General features: G+C 40.4%; 1 protein-coding gene and 1 pseudogene across 5 annotated transcripts in view; one reads left to right on the forward strand and one right to left on the reverse strand.

Moving 5' to 3' along the window:
* The window catches only part of MAPK14 (mitogen-activated protein kinase 14), an 85746-nt gene that overhangs the window by 54298 nt on the left and 12097 nt on the right, over positions 1-19351 (forward strand). For 3 of the 4 annotated variants that reach the window (XM_025382408.1, XM_025382410.1, XM_025382411.1), the window contains one exon: positions 16471-16550. The exons of the other annotated variant lie outside the window; for it this stretch is intronic. In XM_025382408.1, the coding sequence (XP_025238193.1) occupies positions 16471-16550 (80 nt within the window). The remainder of the gene's footprint in view (positions 1-16470; positions 16551-19351) is intronic. 4 annotated transcript variants of the gene reach the window in all.
* LOC112622104 lies at positions 12600-16010 on the reverse strand (annotated as a pseudogene). Its single transcript, XR_003118942.1, has 2 exons — positions 15939-16010; positions 12600-13381 (listed from the first exon to the last, which is right to left on the reverse strand). The product of XR_003118942.1 is annotated as an ADP-sugar pyrophosphatase pseudogene (transcript).

The following is a 19351-nucleotide window of genomic DNA, read 5'->3' on the forward strand; positions in this document are numbered from 1 at the left end:
GGAGTCTCGCTCTGTGGCCCAGGCTGGAGTGCAGTGGCCGGATCTCAGCTCACTGCAAGCTCCGCCTCCCGGGTTCACGCCATTCTCCTGCCTCAGCCTCCAGAGTAGCTGGGACTACAGGCGCCCGCCACCTCGCCCGGCTAGTTTTTTGTATTTTTTAGTAGAGACGGGGTTTCACCGGGTTAGCCAGGATGGTCTCGATCTCCTGACCTTGTGATCCGCCCGTCTCGGCCTCCCAAAGTGCTGGGATTACAGGCTTGAGCCACCGCGCCCGGCCGAATTGAAAATATTTTTGTGGTTAAATGTACATAACATAAAATTTACCATTTTAACTTTTTTTTTTTTTTTTTGGAGACAGTCTTGCTCTGTTGCCCAGGCTGGAGTGCAGTGGCATGATCTTGGCTCACTACAACCTCTGCCTCCCAGGCTCAAGTGATTCTCCTGCCTCAGCCTACCAAATAGTTGGGATTACAGGTGTGTACCACCACGCCTGGCTAATTTTTGTATCTTTAGTAGGGATAGGGCTTCACCGTGTTGGCCAGGCTGGTCTCGAACTCCTGGCCTCAAGTGGTCCGCCCACCTCGGCCTCCCAAATTGCTGGATTACAGGCATGAGCCACTGTGCCCGGCCCCATTTTAACCATTTTAAGTATACAATTTAGTGGCATTAATTACATTCATGATTTACAATCACGACTACTATCTATTTCCAGAATTTTTTCATCACCACAGATGGAAACACTCAGCCCATGAAACAGTAACTTCCCATTCATTCTCCCTTCTGGTAACCTCTGTTCTTTCTGTCTCTGTGAATTTGCTTATTCTAGATATTTCATAGAAGTAGAATCATATTATAGTATATTTGTCCTTTTGTGTCTGGATTATTTCACTTAGTATAATGTTTTCATGGTGCTTCCATGATGTGTCATGTATCAGAATACTATTCCATTGTAAGTATTTAATATATCCCACATTTTGTTAACCTGTTCATCTGTTGGTAGACAGTTGGGTTGTTTTTACCTTTGGCTGTTGTGAATAATGCTGCAGTGAACATTGTCATACAAGCATCTGTTTGAGTCCCTGCTTTTGATTCTTTTGGTTATGCACCTAGGAGTGAAATTGTTGCATCATATGTTTAACTTTCTGAAGAGCACCAAACTCTTTTCCATAGTGGCTGCACCATTTTAAATGTCCACCAGCAATGTATGAGGATTCCTGTATCTCCACACTTGTTCTTTTTTTTTTTTTTTAATAGCCATCCTAGTAGTTACAAAGTGGTATCTCATTGTGGTTTTGATTTGCATTTCTCTCATGACTAACAATTTTGAGCATCTTTTCATCTGCTTATTGGCCATTTGTATATCTTCTTTGGAGAAATGTCTATTCAAGTATTTTGCCTATTCTTAATTGGTTGTCTTTTTGTTGTTGAGTGGTAGTTCTTTATATATCTTGGACCCTTATCAGATACATGATCTGCAAGTATTTTCACGTATTTTGTGGGTTGTCTTTTCACTTTCTTGACAATGTCGTTTGACACACGAAACATTTTTAATTTTGATCAAGTTCCGTTTTTTTTTTTCTTTCATTGCTCATGCTTTTTTGATGTCATGTTGTAGACTATATTGCCAAATTCAAGGTCGTGAAGAATTTGCCCCTATGTTTTCTACTAAGAGTTTTATAACTACTAGGAATGTAATAGGGTTTAGCTCTTATACTTGGGTCTTTGATCCGTTTTGAATTTTTATAGATGATGTGAGGTAGGGGCCCAACTTCATTCTTTTGCATCTGGAAGTCCAGTTATTCTAGCACCATAAAGCGACTATTACTTCCCCCATCGAATCAACGTGGTACCCTAGGATTTCTCCTTTGTTTTTGGTTTCATTCACCTTTTACCTGTTTCTTAGAAATTTGGTATATATAATTAGCAATACATGTGTGGGTTTAATTCTGTACTGTGAATTCTATTCTATTGGTTTGTATATCTATCCTTATGGCAGTACCACACTGTTTTGATCACTGTAGCTTTATAGTAAGCTTTGAAATCAGGAAGTGTGAGTCTTCCAGCTTTGTTCTTCTTTTTCAAGATTGCTTTGACTATTCTGGGTCCCTTGTAATTCCATATGAATTTAACAATTGGCATTTCTATTTCTGCAAAAAAAAAGGCTTTAGAATTTTGATAGGGATTGTGTGAAATTTTTAGATCACTTTAAGTGATAGTGACATCTTAACCACTATGAAGTCATCCTGTTCATGAACACAGGATCTCTTTCCATTTATTTAAGTCTTTAATTTTGTTTCAGTAGTGTTTTATAGCTTGCGGTTGTAAAGTCTTTCACCTTGGTTAAATTTTTTCCTAGGTATTTTATTCTTTTTGCTGTGATTATAAATGGAATTTCTTTGATGTGTTCCTTGTTGGTATACAGAAACAAAATTAATTTTTGATTGTTGATCGTACACCCTGCAAATTTGCTCAATTTATTTATTAGCTCTGCAGCTTTCTTCTAGATTCTTTGGGATTTTCTATATATAGGGTCATGTCATCTGCAAACAGAGATAGTTTTATTTCTTCCTTTCCAATTTAGATGCTTTTAATTCTTTCTCTTATCTAATGTAATGGCTCTGTCTAGAACTTCCACTACAATGCTGAATAGCAGCAGTGAAAGTAGGCATCCTTGTTTTGTTCCTGTCTTAGGGGGAAAGCTGCCAGTCTCTTCCTGTTGAGTATGATATTAGCTATTGGTTTTTCATAAATGCCCTTTATCATGTTGGGGAAGTTCTCTTCTTTGGTAGTCCACTTCACATTGCTATAAAGGAATACTTGAGACTAGGTAATTTATCAAGAAAAGAGGTTTATTTGGCTCACAGTTGCACAGCTGTAAAAGAAGCATAGTGCCATCATCTGCTTCTGGTCAGGACCTCAGGAAGCTTTCATTTGTGGTGGGGGAATAGGCATTTCACATGTCAAAGGAGGGAGCAAGAAAGAAACAGCCAGCATTTGCATGAACTAATAGAGCGATAACTCACTCATTAATGTGGGGAGGGCACCAAGCCATTCATGAAGGATCCAAGACCCTAACACCTTCAATCAGGCCCCACTTCCAACATTTGGAATCACATTTCAACATACTTGGAGGGGACAAAACATCCAGATCCTATCACCTTCTGTTCAAAGTCTTCTGAGTATTTTTATCTGAATTTTAAATGTCATTAAAATTTTATTTAGATTACATTTAAACTTAATTACACATGTCTAGTGGTAATGGTTTATGCATTTTTAGATCTCTTCAAGTTGTCTTCCTGTTCTACTTTTTCTTGGGTTTTATAATTAGTCTCCTTCTTGAAAGATTATTTTGGTACTGGTTGTTAGTAATTCCTGGATTTCCTTTAAAGATGTAAGAAGTACTGCAGTCAGAGGCTCCCAACAAGAAGAGTGAAAACGGTGAGTGAATCCTGCACCAGCAGCTGAGGTCTTTAGCTTCTCTCAATGGGACTGACTAGGTGGTTGGCATGACCCATAGAGAGTGAGGAAAAGCAGGTGGAGCGACAGCCCACCTGGGAGCTGCAAAGGGCAGGGGGAACTCCCACCCCCAGCCAAGGGAGGTGGTGAGTGATTGTGCTACCCTGCCCAGGAAATCATGCTTTTTCCAAGGATCTGTGCAACCTGTGAATCAGGAGATCCCCCTCATGAGCACACACCACCAGGGCCTTGGGTCCCAAGCACAGAGCTGTGTAAATTCTTGGTGGCCTCTTGACTGGAGACTACATAAGACTACTGAGTTCCTTGGGGTAGGGGTTGCTGTCATCACTGTAGCTCCAGTTTGCCATTTTCACCTGCTGGTGCTGGAGAGACTGGGCGATTGGGACCCGGAAGGAATTTCCCACAGTGCAGACCATACAGTGGTGGTGGCAGGTCATGGCCAGACTGACTCTTTAGGCTGAACCCTGACTCATACCCCTTCACGGGTTGGGGCCTCTCTGCAGGAATTTCAGCAACTCCAGCCAGGGGTTTACAGACAGAATTCTAATCTCCCTGGGATGGAGCCCCTGGTGGGAGGGGTGGCCATGGTCTCCACAGATCAGCAGACTTAGTCTTTCCCCTTTCTGGCTCTGAGGAATCCAGGCAATCTGGATGACTGGGATTCCTCCCAGCGCAGCACACCCCCTCCACCAAGGGGCAGCCAGAGTGCTTGATTAAGTGGGCCCTTGCCTCTTGACTGGATGAGACCCCTCCAACAGGGGTCGCCAAACACCTTATACAAGAGCGTGCCCACTGGCATCAGCAAAACAAATGGAAAGCAGCAACAATAGCATCAACAAAAAGGTCCCCACCAAAAACCCCTCTAAAGATTAGCAGCCTCAACGATCAAAGCTAGATAAACTCATGAAGATGAGAAAGAATCAATGAAAAAACACTGAAACTCAAAACACCAGAGTGCTTCTTTTCCTCCAAATGGTTGCAACACCTCTCTGGCAAGGGCACAGATGTGGGCTGAGGCTAAGATGGATGAGTTGACAGAATTCCATTCTTCAGAAGGTGGATAGTAATGAACTTCACTGAGCTAAAAGAGCATGTTCTAACCCAATGCAAAGAAGCTAAGCCCCATGATAAAACATTACAGGAACTGTTAACCAGAATAACCAGTTTAGAAAGGAACATAAATGATGGAGCTGAAGAACACAACATCAGAACTTCATAATGTAACCACAAGTATCAATAGCCAAATAGACCAAGTGGAGGAAAGAATTTCAGAGCTTGAAGACTATCTTGCTGACAAGATTAGAGAAAAAGGTAAGGGAATGAACAAAACCTCTGAGAACTATGGGATTATGTAAAAAGACTGAACCTGCGAATAATAGGGGTACCTGAAAGAGTTGGGGAGAATGGAACCAAATTGGAAAACACACTTCAGGATATCATCTAGGAGAACTTCCCCAACCTAGCAAGACCAGCCAACATTCAAATCAGGAAATCCCTAGAGAACCCCAGTAAGCTACCCCATGAGAAGATCAACCCCAAGACACATAATCATCAGATTCTCCAAGGTTGAAATGGAGGAAAAAATACTAAGGGCAGCCAGAGAGAAAGGCTAGGTCACCTACAAAGAGAAGCCAATCAGACTAACAGTGGACCTCAGCAAAAACCCTACAAGCCAGAAGAGATTGGGGGCCAGTATTCAACATTCTTAAAGAAAAGAATTTCCAACCCAGAATTTCATAATCTGGCCAAACTAAGCTTCATAGTCGAAGGAGAAATAAAATCCTTTTTAGATGAGCAAATGCTGAGGGAATTCATCACCATCAGGCCTGCCTTGCAAGAGCTCCTGAAGGAAGCACTAAATATGGAAAGGAAAAATATACTGGCCACTAAAAAACACACTGTTTCTTTGACCAGTGACACTATGAAGCAACTACCTTAACAAGTCTGCAAAATAACCTGCTAGCATCATGATGATAGGATCAAATTCACACATAAAAAAATATTAACCTTAAATGTAAACGGACTAAATGCCCCAATTAAAAAAAACAGAATGGCAAGCTGGATAACGAGTCATGACCCATCAGTATGCTGTTGTATTCAAGAGACCCATCTAACGCAAAGACATACAAAAGGCTCAAAATAAAGGGATGGAGGAAAATTCACCAAGCAAATGGAAAGCAGATAAAAGCGGGAGTTGCAATCCTATTTTCTGACAAAACAGACTTTGAACCAGCAAATATCAAAAAAGACAAAGAAGAGCATTACATAGTGGTAAAGAGTTCAATTCAATAAGAAAAGCTAACTATCCTAAATATATATGCACCCAATACAGGAGCACCCAGATTTATAAGCCAAGTTGTTAGAGATCTACAAAGAGACTTAGACTCCCATACAATAAGAGTGTGAGACTTTAATACCCCACTGTCAATATTAGACAGATCATCGAGACAGAAAATTAATAGGGATATTCAGGACTTGAACTCCACTTGAACTCTGGACCTGATAGATAGCTACAGAACTCTCCATCCAGAAACAACAGAATATGCATTCTTCTCGGCAGCACATCGAACTTAGACTGAAATTGATCACATAATTGGAAGTAAAACACTCCTCAGTAACTGTGGAAGAACTGAAAATATAACAAACAGCCTCTCAGACCACAGCACAATCAAATTATAACTCAAGATTAAGAAACTCACTCAAAACCACACAATTGCATGGAAATTGGACAATCTGCTCCTGAATGACTCTTGGATAAATAATGAAATTAAAGCGGAAATCAAGAAGTTATTTGAAACCAATGAGAACAAAGAGACAACATACCAGAATTTCTGGGACACAGCTAAAACAGTGTTAAGAGGGATAGCGGGGCTAGGCGCGATGGCTCACGCCTGTAATCCCAGCACTTTGGGAGGCTGAGGCGGGCAGATCACAAGGTCAGGAGATCGAGACTATCCTGGCTAACACGGTGAAACCCCGTCTCTACTAAAAATACAAAAACAAAATTAGCTGGGCGTGGTGGCAGGCGCTTGTAGTCCCAGCTGCTCATGAGGCTGAGGCAGGAGAATGGCCTGAACCCAGGAGGCAGAGCTTGCAGCGAGCTGAGATTCTGTCACTGTACTCCAGCCTGGGTGGCAGAGCGAGACTCCGTCTCAAAAAAAAAAAAAAGGATAGCATTAGGAGATATGCCTAATGTAAATGATGAGTTAATGGGTGCAGCACACTAACATGGCACATGTATACATATGTAACAAACCTGCACGTTGTGCACCTGTACCCTAAAACTTAAAGTATAATTTTAAAAAGGGAAGTTTATAGCACTAAATACCCACATCAGAAAGCTAAAAAGATCTCAAATTGATACCCTGACATCACAGCTAAAAGAACTAGAGAACCAAGAGCACACAAACCCAAAGCTAGCAGAGGATAAGAAATAACCAAGATCAGAGGGGAACTGAAGGAGACAGAGACATAAAAAACCCTTCCAAAAATATCAGTGACTCCAGGAGCTGTTTTTTTGGAAAATAAAATAAGACTTCCAGCTAGAATAATGAAAAGAAGGAAGAATCAAATAGACACAATAAAGATGATAAAGGGGATATCACCACTGACCCCACAGAAATATGAACAACCATCAGAGAATACTATAAACACCTCTATGCAAATAAACTAGAAAATCTAGAAGAAATGGATAAATTCCTGGACACATATGATCTCCCAAGACCGAACCAGGAAAATGTTGAATCTACCAATAACAAATTCTCAAATCGATGCAGTAATAAATAGCCTACCAAGGAAGAAAAGCCCAGGACCAGACAAATTTACAGCCAAATTCCACCACAGGTACAAAGAAGAGCTGGTACATTTCTTCTGAAACTATCCCAAACATACAAAAAGGAGGGACTCCCCTGTGACTCATTTTATGAGGCCAGTGTTATCCCAGTACCAAAGCCTGCCAGAGATACAGCAGAAAAAGAAAACTTCAGGCCAATATCCCTGATGAACATTGATGCAAAAATCCTCAGTAAAATACTGGCAAACCAAATCCAGCAGCACGTCAAAAGCTTATCCATCCACCACGATCAAGTTGGCTTCATCCCTGGGATGCAAGGCTGTTTTAACATAGGCAAATCAATAACCATAATTCATCACATAAACAGAACTAAAGACAAAAACCACATGATTATCTCAATGGATGCAGAAAAGGCCTTTAATAAAATTCAGCATGTCTTCATGTTAAAAGCTCTCAATAAACTAGGTATTAATGGAACATACCTCAAAATAGTAAGTCATTTAAGACAAACCCACAGCCAGTATCTTACTGAATAGGCAAAAGCTGGAAGCATTCCCCTTCAAAACTGGCACAAGGATGCCCTCTTTCCTCACTCCTATTCAACATAGTATTGGAAATTCTGGCCAGGGCAATCAGGCAAAAGAAAGAAAGAAAGAGTGTTCAAATGGGAAGAGAGGAAGTCAAACTCTGTTTGCAGGTGACATGATCCTATATCTAGAAAACCTTGTTGTCTCAGACTAAAAGCTTCTTAAGCTGATAAGGAACTTCAGCAAAGTCTCAGGATGCAAAATCAAAGTGCAAAAATCACAACTATTCCTATACACCAAAAATAGACAAGCAGAGAACCAAATCATGAATGAACTCTTATTCACAACTGCTAGAAGAGAACAACATACGCAGGACTATAGCTATTAATAACAAGGGAAGTGAAGGACCTCTTCAAGGAGAACTACAAACCGCTGCTAAAGGAAATCAGAGAGGACACAAACAAATGGAACAACATTCCATGCTCATGGATAGGAAGAATCAGTGTCATGAAAATGGCCATATTGCCCAAAGTAATTCATAGATTCAATGCTATTCCCATTAAACTACCATTGACATTCTTCACAGAATTAGAAAAAAACTTTAAAATTCATATGGAACCAAAAAAGAGCCCATGTAGCCCAAACAATGCTAAGCAAAAAGAACAAATGTGGAGGCATCACACTACCCGACTTTGAAGTATACTACAAGGCTACAGTAACCAAGACAGCATGGTACTAGTACAAAAACAGACACACAGACCAATGGAACAGAATAGAGATCTCAGAAATAAAACTGCACATCTACAACCATCTGATCTTCAACAAAGCTGACAAAAACAAGCAATGGGGAAAGGATTCCCTATTTAATAAATGGTGCTGGGAGAACTGGCTAGCCATATGCAGAAAATTGAAACTGGACCCCTTCCATCCACCTTATACAAAAATTAACTCGAGATGAATTAAAGACTTAAATGTAGAACCCAAAACTATAAAAAACCCTAGAAGAAAATCTAGGCAATATCATTAAGGACATAGGCATACGCAAAAATTTCATGATGAAAACATCAAAAGCAATGGCAACAAAAGCAAAAACTGACGAATGGTCTTCTGCACAGCAAAAGAAACTGTCATGAGTGAACAGACAACCTACAGAATGGGAGACAATTTTTGTGATCTATCCATCTGACAAAAGTCTGATATCCAGAATCTACAAGGAACTTAAACAAATTTACAAGAGAAAAACCCCATTAAAAAGTTGGCAAAGGGCCAGGCATGGTGGCTCATGCCTGTAATCCCAGCACTTTGGGAGGCCAAGGCAGGGATCACGAGGTCAGGAGATCGAGACCATCCTGGCTAACACAGTGAAACCCCATCTCTACTAAAAACGCAAAAACTTCGCCAGGCATGGTGGCTCACGCCTGTAGTCCCAGCTACTCAGGAGGCTGGGGCATGGCATGAACCCGGGAGGCGGAGCTTGCAGTGAGCCGAGATCACACCACTGCGTTCCAGCCTGGGCAACAGAGCAAGACTCTGTCTCAAAAAAAAAAAAAGTTGGCAAAGGACATGAACAGACATTTCTCAAAAGAAGACATTTATGCAGCCAACAAACATGAAAAAAAGCTCAACATCACTGACCATTAGAGAAATGCAAATGGAAACCACAATGAGATACCATCTCATGCGAGTCAGAATGGTGATTATTAAAAAGTCAAGAAACAACAGATGCTGGTGAGACTATGGAGAAATAGGAACATTTACACTGTTGGTGGGAATGAAAATTAGTTCAACCATTGTGGAAGACACTGTGGTGAAATCCTCAAAGACCTAGAATCAGAAATAACATTTGACCCAGCAATCCCATTACTGGGTATATACCCAAAGGAATATAAATCATTCTGTTACAAAGATACATGCATGTGTATGTTGACTGCAGCAGTATTCACAATAGCAAAGACATGGAATCAACCCAAATGCCCATTATCCAGTGATGGACTGGATAAAAAAGTGTGGTACATATACACCATGGAATACTATACAGCCATAAAAAGGAATGAGATTGTGCCCTTTGCAGGGACACTGATGGAGCTTGAAGCCATTTTCCTCAAAAAGCCAAACACTGCATGTTCTCACAAGTGGGAGCTGAACAATGAGAACACATGGACACATGGAGGAGAGCAACACACACTGGGGCCTGTTGGTGGGGTGGGGTGGGGTGGGGGGCAGGTGGAGGGAGCACATCAGGATAAATAGCTAATGCATGTGGGGCTTAACACCTAGGTGATGGATTGATAGGTGGAGCAAACTACCATGCCACATATTTACCTATGTAACAAACCGGCACATGCTGCACATGTATCTCAGAATTTTAATTTAATTTAAAAAACATATAAGAAATACTCATTTTTGTCTTAAAGCCAATTATGTGTTATCAGATTAGAAATTCTTGTTTGTGACTTTGCAGAACCCCTTCCATCTGGCCTAATAATAGTAGTAGTATTTTTTAAAGAATGAAGCCCTTTCTTAAAAGCCTAGTTGACTAGGGATCTCAAGTGGACACAGCTGACAGAACTTTGTACTAGAAAGGAGGGGGAGGATATAGAATGTCTCTTCAGGTATAGTACTAACTTACTTCAAATACCATAGATCTTGAAATGAATAAGCCACTTAGAAAATTCTGTTATCGACACTTAACACTCTGCAGCTTAAGGAAGAGAGAAAGTTTCATAGCACTCATCAAATACTGTTTTTCTACCAGAGATCACAGCCTTGGCTTGCTGCTGTTTTCCTTTTCTACACAATCAAGTGAATTTCCTTTATGTGTAAAACCTTCTTTAATTTTAACAGAAATGGTGCTCTTATGGGTTAATGGAGCTGAGTTAAAATCCACTTGCCATCAGTTGCTGCCCTGGTCTATAGGAATTTTCTTAGTGTATTAAATTTGCTGCTTCTATTTTTTTTTCCATTTCTTTTGCAAACATGTTTTGAAATATTTCAGACATACTAGTAGACAAATAGTAATATAATGAACACCTCTGTTCATACTGTCCTGCTTGTGGGTTAAAACACTGGCAGTAGAGCTAAAGTTTCTGGAGACCCTTCTCTCACATCTGCCCATCACTTTCAGTCATTGGTTTCAAATATTCTTTTTTTGTTGTTTGTTTTTTGAGACAGAGTCTCGCTCTGTCGCCCAAGCTGGAATGCAGTGGCACAATCTCAGCTCACTGTAACCTCTACCTCCTGGGTTCAAACAATTCTCCTGCCTCAACCTCCCAAGAACCTGGGACTACAGGCGCACACCACCACGTCCAGCTAATTTTTTGTATTTTTAGTAGAGATTGGGTTTCATCATGTTGGCCAGGCTGGTCTAGAACTCCAGACCTCAAGTGATTTGCCCACCTTGGCCTGCCAAAGTGTTGGGATTACAGGTGTGGCCACTGCACCCTGCCAAATATTCTCTGTCTCTCTCTTTTTTTTTTTTTTTTTGGAGACACAGAGTCCCGCTCTGTCACCCAGGCTGGAGTGCAATGGCCTCATCTTGGCTCTCTGCAACCTCCACTTCCTGGGTTCAAGTGATTCTCCCTGCCTCAGCCTCCCGAGTATCTGGGATTACAGGCGCACGTCATCATGCCCTGTTAATTTTTGTATTTTTAGTAGAGACAGGGTTTTGCCATGTTGGCCAGCCTGGATGTTCTCTCATTTTTAAAAAGCAGTTTCACTTTAGACACTAAAAGCAAGTGTCCTAATAAACGCTGAAGAAGAAAAATATTTTATTAGATTATTTGCCCTTTCTTCTCTGACTTGAGAATACATTTTCTCAGAAAAAGGTAGAATCCTCAGATTTGTCCATAAACCAAGGGTACCTTAAGACATTTTCTTTGTGTTACAGTGAAAATGACTATTTTGACAACCTGGAAGATAAGGAGCTAGGCTAAGTCTTACTCTCGTCTATCCTGTCTGTCACTAGGAAGGTTTCCTACCTTTCCAAAGGTTAGTGCTCCATTTTGCCCCTATGTGGATTTATTTCGTTGAAAATTGCTGCTCATGGCAGGTAGGTCCTGCAACTGGTCCTTTTATTCATCTTCAACTTTCTGGTCTGTGGAGGTTTTTTAGGAGTTGCCTGGAGCACTTAGAACTGACTAAAATATCCCTCTTTTACTTTCCCTAGAAATATCCTGTTATACTTAGTTTTTGTTTTTGTTTTTTTTCTTTACATGTTCATTCTGACTGTTGCTTCTGTTAAAGATGACTTGATCTAAAGAGTAATCTTAGGCTTAAGTTGTTCTTTTCTTCATTTGTTTTAGAAGGATTCAGGAGATTTATGATTTAAATTTTGACGTTGTGATCATTATAGTTAAAACACATTTTAAACTAATAGTAAAAATATTTTCTACCTAAGAGAAAAAGGGCTAAACCTGTTACAAAGGATGACTCACTGTGGAAATACTGATTGTCATGATGTGGTAAGTTTTGCTTTACTCCGCTAATATGGCTACGTGAAGCTCCTTCTGGTCTTAACTGCCTGGACAAATCATAGTGGCCTTATAGTAGCTGGTACTGTTGGAAGACTGGCCTGTATTTCAGTGGATTTGCCAACTTTTGAAGAACCCATGGTGATTTCTTCTGAGGTTTGCATGTTTTAACTTCCTTCATGCAAATGCTTTTAGCTACTAAGATTTTTATTTTACATTGTGTATTTTTCCATGGAGTATGGTCATTCTGTGTTTTGAGGGCAAGGCAGTGGGGTAGGACTGAGTTGAAAAGCATAATATGGCTCATCTTTTCTTTTTTTTTTTTTTTTTTGCATTTTGTGCTGCTTTTATTTTACGAAAAAGCTAATTCAAATCTACATTAAACTAAGTTGAATACAAAGTCTTTGTGAAGAAGGCCTGGTAGTCTCATTTACAAAAATGGCCAGTGTCGTCTTTGGCCTTCAGATTTCAGGGTGGGCACTTCAAATGGCTTCACATTTGCATGTTTCAGCACTAGAGCATAGGAATAGACTCTGGCATCCACTGTAAGATGTTCTTCAGCTATGAGAGCATCGAGTCTCTGCAGCAGGTCATTCTTGGGTAACGAAATGACTTCCACAAATTCTCCATCCCCTGGCGTTGGCTTGGGCCTTAGATTTTCTATATCATCTCCGTTAATGATTACTGTCACAATGTGTGTGGTACAGTTTGACAAACTTGGGTCCATACAGACCACTGGAGAACTTTCGGCAATGTCCCCCTAGTAGCCAGTTTCTTCTTCAAGCTCCCGAAGAGCAGCTGCTCCTGGGATTTCACCATAATCTATGAGACCTGCAGGGAACTCTATGCAGTAGCCACCCGTTGGTCGTCAGGACTGTTTCACCAGAATGATACACTCGTAGTGAAGCGTTCTCTCGCTGCATCATCACCAGTCTGTTCTTTCCTGGTTGTATGTTTCACTGAGTCCCAAGTTCCAGTTTTACCAGTAGGAGCCACCTACGTTGTTTTTTCAAGCTTGACCCATTTTCCTTCTGAAATTAACTCCTCCAAAATAATACAGTGTTTCCATTCTGAGAAGATTCAGTTGGTTCTTGGCTGTCCCTTTTCAAACTAGTCTTTACAGCCCTCAGGAGAGAAGTTTACCTCCAAGGTGTAGGGGTGACAAAGGGAAGAGAATGAAAGAACTACTGGAGGCAGCAGTGTCAGCAGGTGCCAGTGCCACGGCTGGAGACACCGGTGCCTACCGAGGTGCTGAAAGGATGTGCCATGGCTCATCTTTTCAAGTCAACCAGTATTTATCAAGCTGCTCTGTGGAAGGTGTGGGGACAGGATGGTACCTGTCCTTAAAACCAGAATGATCAGACTCAGTGGAAAGAGAGTTACAAGAGTTACTTGAACAACTGTTTGTCCCTGATTATAAAATAAGATGGAGTGATAAATACGCTAGAATAATAGATAAGCTTTTGAAAAAAAAGTAGAGAATTAGTTCCACCTCAATATATCCAAGACTTCATGGCAGAGTTCTTGTTTGAATAGGACTTCAAAGAGTAAATAGGAATAGGAAAGGCTTGGAAGGATGGGAGGAGGGGAGGTGTTCTGGTTTATGAGTTACATAAATAAGTACTTGGAAGCTTAGAAGTGCCTGGAATATCTGGTGTGAGTTGAAGCACTGAGTGCATTCAAGAATACTAGTTTGAGCCAGAGTCAGAAAAGAAGCTTGATGCCAAATCACAGACGGCTGTGAATGTGAGGCTGAGGAATTGGGGCTTGATTCTTCAGGCCTGATATTGTTTCATACCAGCAGAGGTGGGAGAGAGAGGGTTTCCCAGCTCATTGACGTAATGAGCCACTGTGACTAATGGAAATTGCATATTCTTCAGGTAGGTTGGGGTGAAGTTCAGGTAGTTGAGAAATTCGTAGCTCAGAGAGCTTGTCTTCCTTAGAGAGAGTATAAAAATTGACTCTCACTGTAAGTAGTCAGAAGTCTCTTAAGAATACTAATATCAAAAGCTTCATTTTAGAGATTACTTTTGATGCATATATTGTAAAGCCACCTGTTTGAGATATGAAGTCATTGAGATTTTTCCCATATATGATTTACTTTATCTTGTGGTGGCTACCCAGGTAAATATATTCCTGAAGAGTGTTAATGTGAGGGAACTAAATTTTTGTAAATTGAGTCATTTTAGAGCAGCAAGAATTTTTTTTTTTACAGATTTCTATTGTGATATAATTAATCTGATTATTTTAGAGCAAGACAGTATCCATCCCACTCCCACTCCTGCTCTGTCCTATGAACATATGCTTCAAAATTTTTGTCTTGTCAACATCTTGAACTGAGAAGCCAGTATTTAAATCTTAACCTTTATAACACACTGATTTTTACCATTTGCAGATGACAGAATTCCCTGTTATTCTTAATTTAGAAGTAACTTACGTGAGTGGACTTGTTTCTAGTTTGTTTTGCTTGCTAAAGAACACAAGTTGTTTGGGTTTAGGATGGGGTTTGGCACACCTTTTCTGAAAGGGCCAGGTCGTTAATATTTTAGGCTTGGGAACCGTGTGGTAACTGTGCTTGTTGTAATTGGAAACACCTATAGACTGTACATAAATGAATGGACATGGCTGTGTTCTAATAAAACTTTATATATAAAACAGGAAGAGATTGGGGTTTGCTGACTTCAGCCTAGAATTTTCTTCTGTTTAAGCTGATTTCATATCTAAAAGAAAGTAAAAGACAAGATGTCAAATTACTGCATAAGTTATTCCTATAACGTAGGCACCTGTGGCTTATAGAGACTGCTGTTTTTAAGTGTTGCTATGTTGCCTTTATATGTATAACCATAAGCAAAAATTTCTTTCATCCTGCTCTACCTTTTCCTCAAATATTTTGACTACCCGTCATGTACCAGATGTTAGGCTGAGGATAAATGGTGAAGAGGCAGAGTGGCCCCTGTCCTCACAGAGCTGTAGACCAGTACAGGGGGCAGACAGTAAGCAAACAAAGTAATTCTAGGCTGTGATAAGCACTATGATGTTATCAAGCATGATGCTGAGAAGGAATTGGGGGGGAGTGGGGTATTATGTATATAGAGTGTTGAGGGGAGGCCTCCCTGAGGAGGTGAAGTTGAAGCCGAGACCTGAGGCCAAGAGGATTTAGTCATGTGAAAAACCTGATGGGTCAGAAGACAGTCATCCTCCCCTTCTCCCTCCGTGGAATGTCAGTCAGTATAAACGTGGATAAACTATTCACATTTTCAGATAAAACATTAAAAGCTATTTTATAATATTTCCCCCCCCTCTTTTTAACTTCCTTTTTAGGTAAGACTAAAAGCAATGAGAACAAATGGAAATTTTTGTCTTCTGGTTAACACATGCATATACATTCTGAATATACATTGAAGTGTTGGCTACCAGGATAAAAGTTTTAGCATTGTGGCCTATTATTTAGAGCCTTTGGGATGTGTGGAATTTGTTAAGCATTGTTCATTTGCGTTTTATAAGGTTGAAACTGCCTGTGTTTGTGTTCTCATGGCGCTCCTGAAGGAACATGCGGTGGGAGAGCGCCCTCTGCTGGCGACTCTCCCTCATCGTGCTCTGCCTACTGTAGCCAGTGGGAGAGGCGAGGCTTCCCAGAGGGTGTGCTCCAGTGGTCAGGTTTTGGGGTCTCACAGGCCTTCCATTGTCATATCGTAAGCTCTTTAGGTCACGTTTAGGAGAATATTCATAAATAGACTTGTACATCCCTAGCTCCTGTGCTCTGTTGCTTTTTTCCTTATCTGTGGCCCTCTAATTACCAGTGTTCTTTCCTGGACTGATTACTGACACTGTGATGGCAGATGAAGAGGGCAATGTAAACTGAGTGAAGCTCTTGTGTTTTCACCTGCTATCTTTGGCAGCTAAGAACCACCTAACGTTGCCTCACTTTACTGATACATGCTGTTGACAGATGCACAAAATGAATATAAAGTGGATACGTGTGTGGTAGCATTTTGAATCTTTGTACAGGAGGAGCATGTCCTACGTGAAGTGATCATCCTGCGGGAACCTTGACCTAGAGGGATTCACCGTGTTGGCTAGGTTTGGGGTGTTTCATTTTTGTTCTTGGGGTGTTTTGTTTGTTTGTTTGTTTTTGTTTTGTTTGTCATTGTTTGTTTTTCATTTTTATTTCGTCCCAACATTTTCCTTTATGGTCCACCATTAGATATTGATCAGTTGAAGCTCATTTTAAGACTCGTTGGAACCCCAGGGGCTGAGCTTTTGAAGAAAATCTCCTCAGAGTCTGTGAGTTGATGCTTTGTAATTATCTGCCCTGTTGGGAGCCTCTGCCACTTGCCTTCTGCCAATCTGTACTTTGACCTGGGTGTGTTTGTAAGCACACATACCCTTTGTGTGCTGACTTCCAGGATGAGTGAGGTATAAGATAGTGTGAGTGTGTGTGTGCGTGCACGCATGTGTGCCTGCTTGCATGCACAAGTGTGTTTTATTCTCTATCTGGGTACACACTAAGATCATGGGAGCCTCTATTAGGCAATAGTATCCCAGTAAAGCAATGAGATTTGAGATTCTAATTCATTCCAAGAGATTAATGCAAAATGTGTGTCTCTGTCCTCAAGCTCTGACTTTCATCTTTCTCAGAAGTTTCACGTATGCTCTAGAGCTCTTTTCACTGTTTCTAGTGTTTGTTCTCAGCGCATGAACTTCACCATGTATTTAGTCTAACTTAATCACTAAAAGAATAAAATGTACATTGTCTGCACACTGTTGCCCCTTCCCATAAGTTATTTTTTATTGTTTTAGAATAGATACTCACATATCCTATGTAAAATGTTCGTTCCCAACAGAGGGACCTTTCTACCCAGTCCCTAGACCCCACTCAGAAGAAACAACTCCACTCTTGATACCTCAGATCCACAGGAATGTGGTTATAAATATTCCTTCTATTGCCTTGTAATTATAAGTTAAATAACCCGAGACAGAGTTTGGAGCTAGTGTTTTCTTGCTTCTAAGCAGGGACTTAGACAGAAGCCATGGGAATGTGACTCTGGCTTACTTTTGCTTGATTTCCTGCTCTTGGTCATTTTCTTGGGCCAGAGGCATGAGAGAAGCCATGAAAGCCCAGTTTTTTTTCCTTTTTCCCTCAATCTGCTGCCAGGCAGTTGAACAAAAGAAAAAATGAGCTACGGAGCCAAGCTCCAGTTATACCTTCCTGGATTCTCCTCCCAACATTTATGACTGAAGGGGCCCTTTGCCTAGTTGGGAAGACTGCTGGGTAGCTTGAGGCAGGCATAAGTAGGTGAGTTGGAACCGTTCATTCACCTTCCTGACAAAATAAAGAATACCGTCATCTGGTATGTATCCGGTACATTTCTTGAAAGGATGCCAAAGCCCAGTGTATTTCTGAACCTCCACTCTGAATTTTGTTTCATTTACTTATTTAAGATAAAGAAGTAAAGGCCCAGAAAGGCAGTGACTTTTCCACATCATGCACTGAGTCACGTGGCAGAGCTGAGTATAGATCCCAGATGCTGGATAACATGATCCAAACTATAATCGCATGTGATTACATACTATTTTGGAAGTCGTTGTCAGTGTTACCACAATGTCAACCTAAAGAGGTATTTTTTCCCCCTTTATGATATATAGAAGCTGGATTAGAGTGAATCAAAGATACCAGATGATGCTTAGAAAGGGCAGTACTTTTTTTTTTTAATGTTTTTTCTTAGAAACACTGTCTTACAGTAAGAGGCCCTAAGGGCAGAGGGAGGGCTGGGAAGGAACTCAATTAATAAATAGTGCTAATGAGACCAAGCAAATTCATTTCTTTCCTGAGAGTGACTCTTAGCAGCCCTTTCCTAGTCTTCTCTTCCATCCCAGCCATCTGCCCTATAGATATGTGCTATTAGTCGCAAGGAATTCAAACCAAAGTCTAGGTAAAATAGTCAATAGTATTTATCTCTCATTAATCCATCACTTATTTTTAAGAAAGAAACACTAGGTGCACAGCATAATAGTGGAGGTCCCTCTGTGAAATGAGGCACATTATATATTTCAACAGCTCTACTGAAATTGAGTACCAGAATACAGAACTTGACTCAAATAATATTATATTGAGTGTAAGAATAAGAAAGTTTTTTTTGTTTTTTCCTACATAATTGGGGCAAGTGGATAAAAGTAGTTTAAACATCCTAAGGGGTAGACAAGATTGATTTCGTGTTCATGACACGGCCCAAGTACCTGTTTATCTTATGGTAACATAATGGATAAATAAGGCCAGGTGAGTAAAATTGTTCAGAGATTTTTAAAATTTTAAAAATTAAAGAAAAAAGACATTAGTGAAGGAATGCAGAAAATAGAAAGCCAACAGCTGTTTTCATTCTCCTGAAAAGTAGTGAAGTAGCGATGCCAATAATTATGAAGAAATTGAATGCTGAGTAAGAGGATGCAGTAATGGATTGAGAACCTATTAGGATGAGCCATAGGAAAAGGTATAAATGGGTTGTGATGGAGGCCAAGGAAAGAGAATTCATTTGGTTAATGTCCCAGTATTTGTAATAATCAGTGAAAGAACAAGAAAATCATATTAAGAAAGCAAAAGCAGACTGGGCACAGTGGCTCACATTTGTCCTCACAGCACTTTGGGAGACTGAGGCAGGAGGATCACTTGAGGCCAGGAGTTTGAGGCTGCAGGAAGTGGTGATCGTGCACTGCACTCCAGCCTGGGTGACAGAGCAAGACCTTGTCTTTAAAAATAAATAAACTAATTAATTAAATTAGATAAAAAAGCAAAGACCTGACTCATTCATATTTTCCTCCAGAAATAGAATCTTTCTAACCTCTTGACAGAAAGGGGATATAAAAAATAACCTCTTTGACTAAAGGAGACAAAGACAGAAAATGCGCAGGCCAGGTATTATTCACAGAAAGGAAGGAGAAGTGGAGGATTTTTACATTTTAAGACCCAACTGGTATATTGCTATTGCTGGTTTATTTTGTGGCCCCTTTTTGTTACTTCCCTTGGCATGAAAAGTGTCATTTGTTATGTGATTTGTTAAAGGTAACTCTAAATTCTGTTTCCTAAACTC

Source organism: Theropithecus gelada, chromosome 4 (genome assembly GCF_003255815.1).
Source record: "Theropithecus gelada isolate Dixy chromosome 4, Tgel_1.0, whole genome shotgun sequence".
NCBI classification, from domain to species: domain Eukaryota; kingdom Metazoa; phylum Chordata; class Mammalia; order Primates; family Cercopithecidae; genus Theropithecus; species Theropithecus gelada.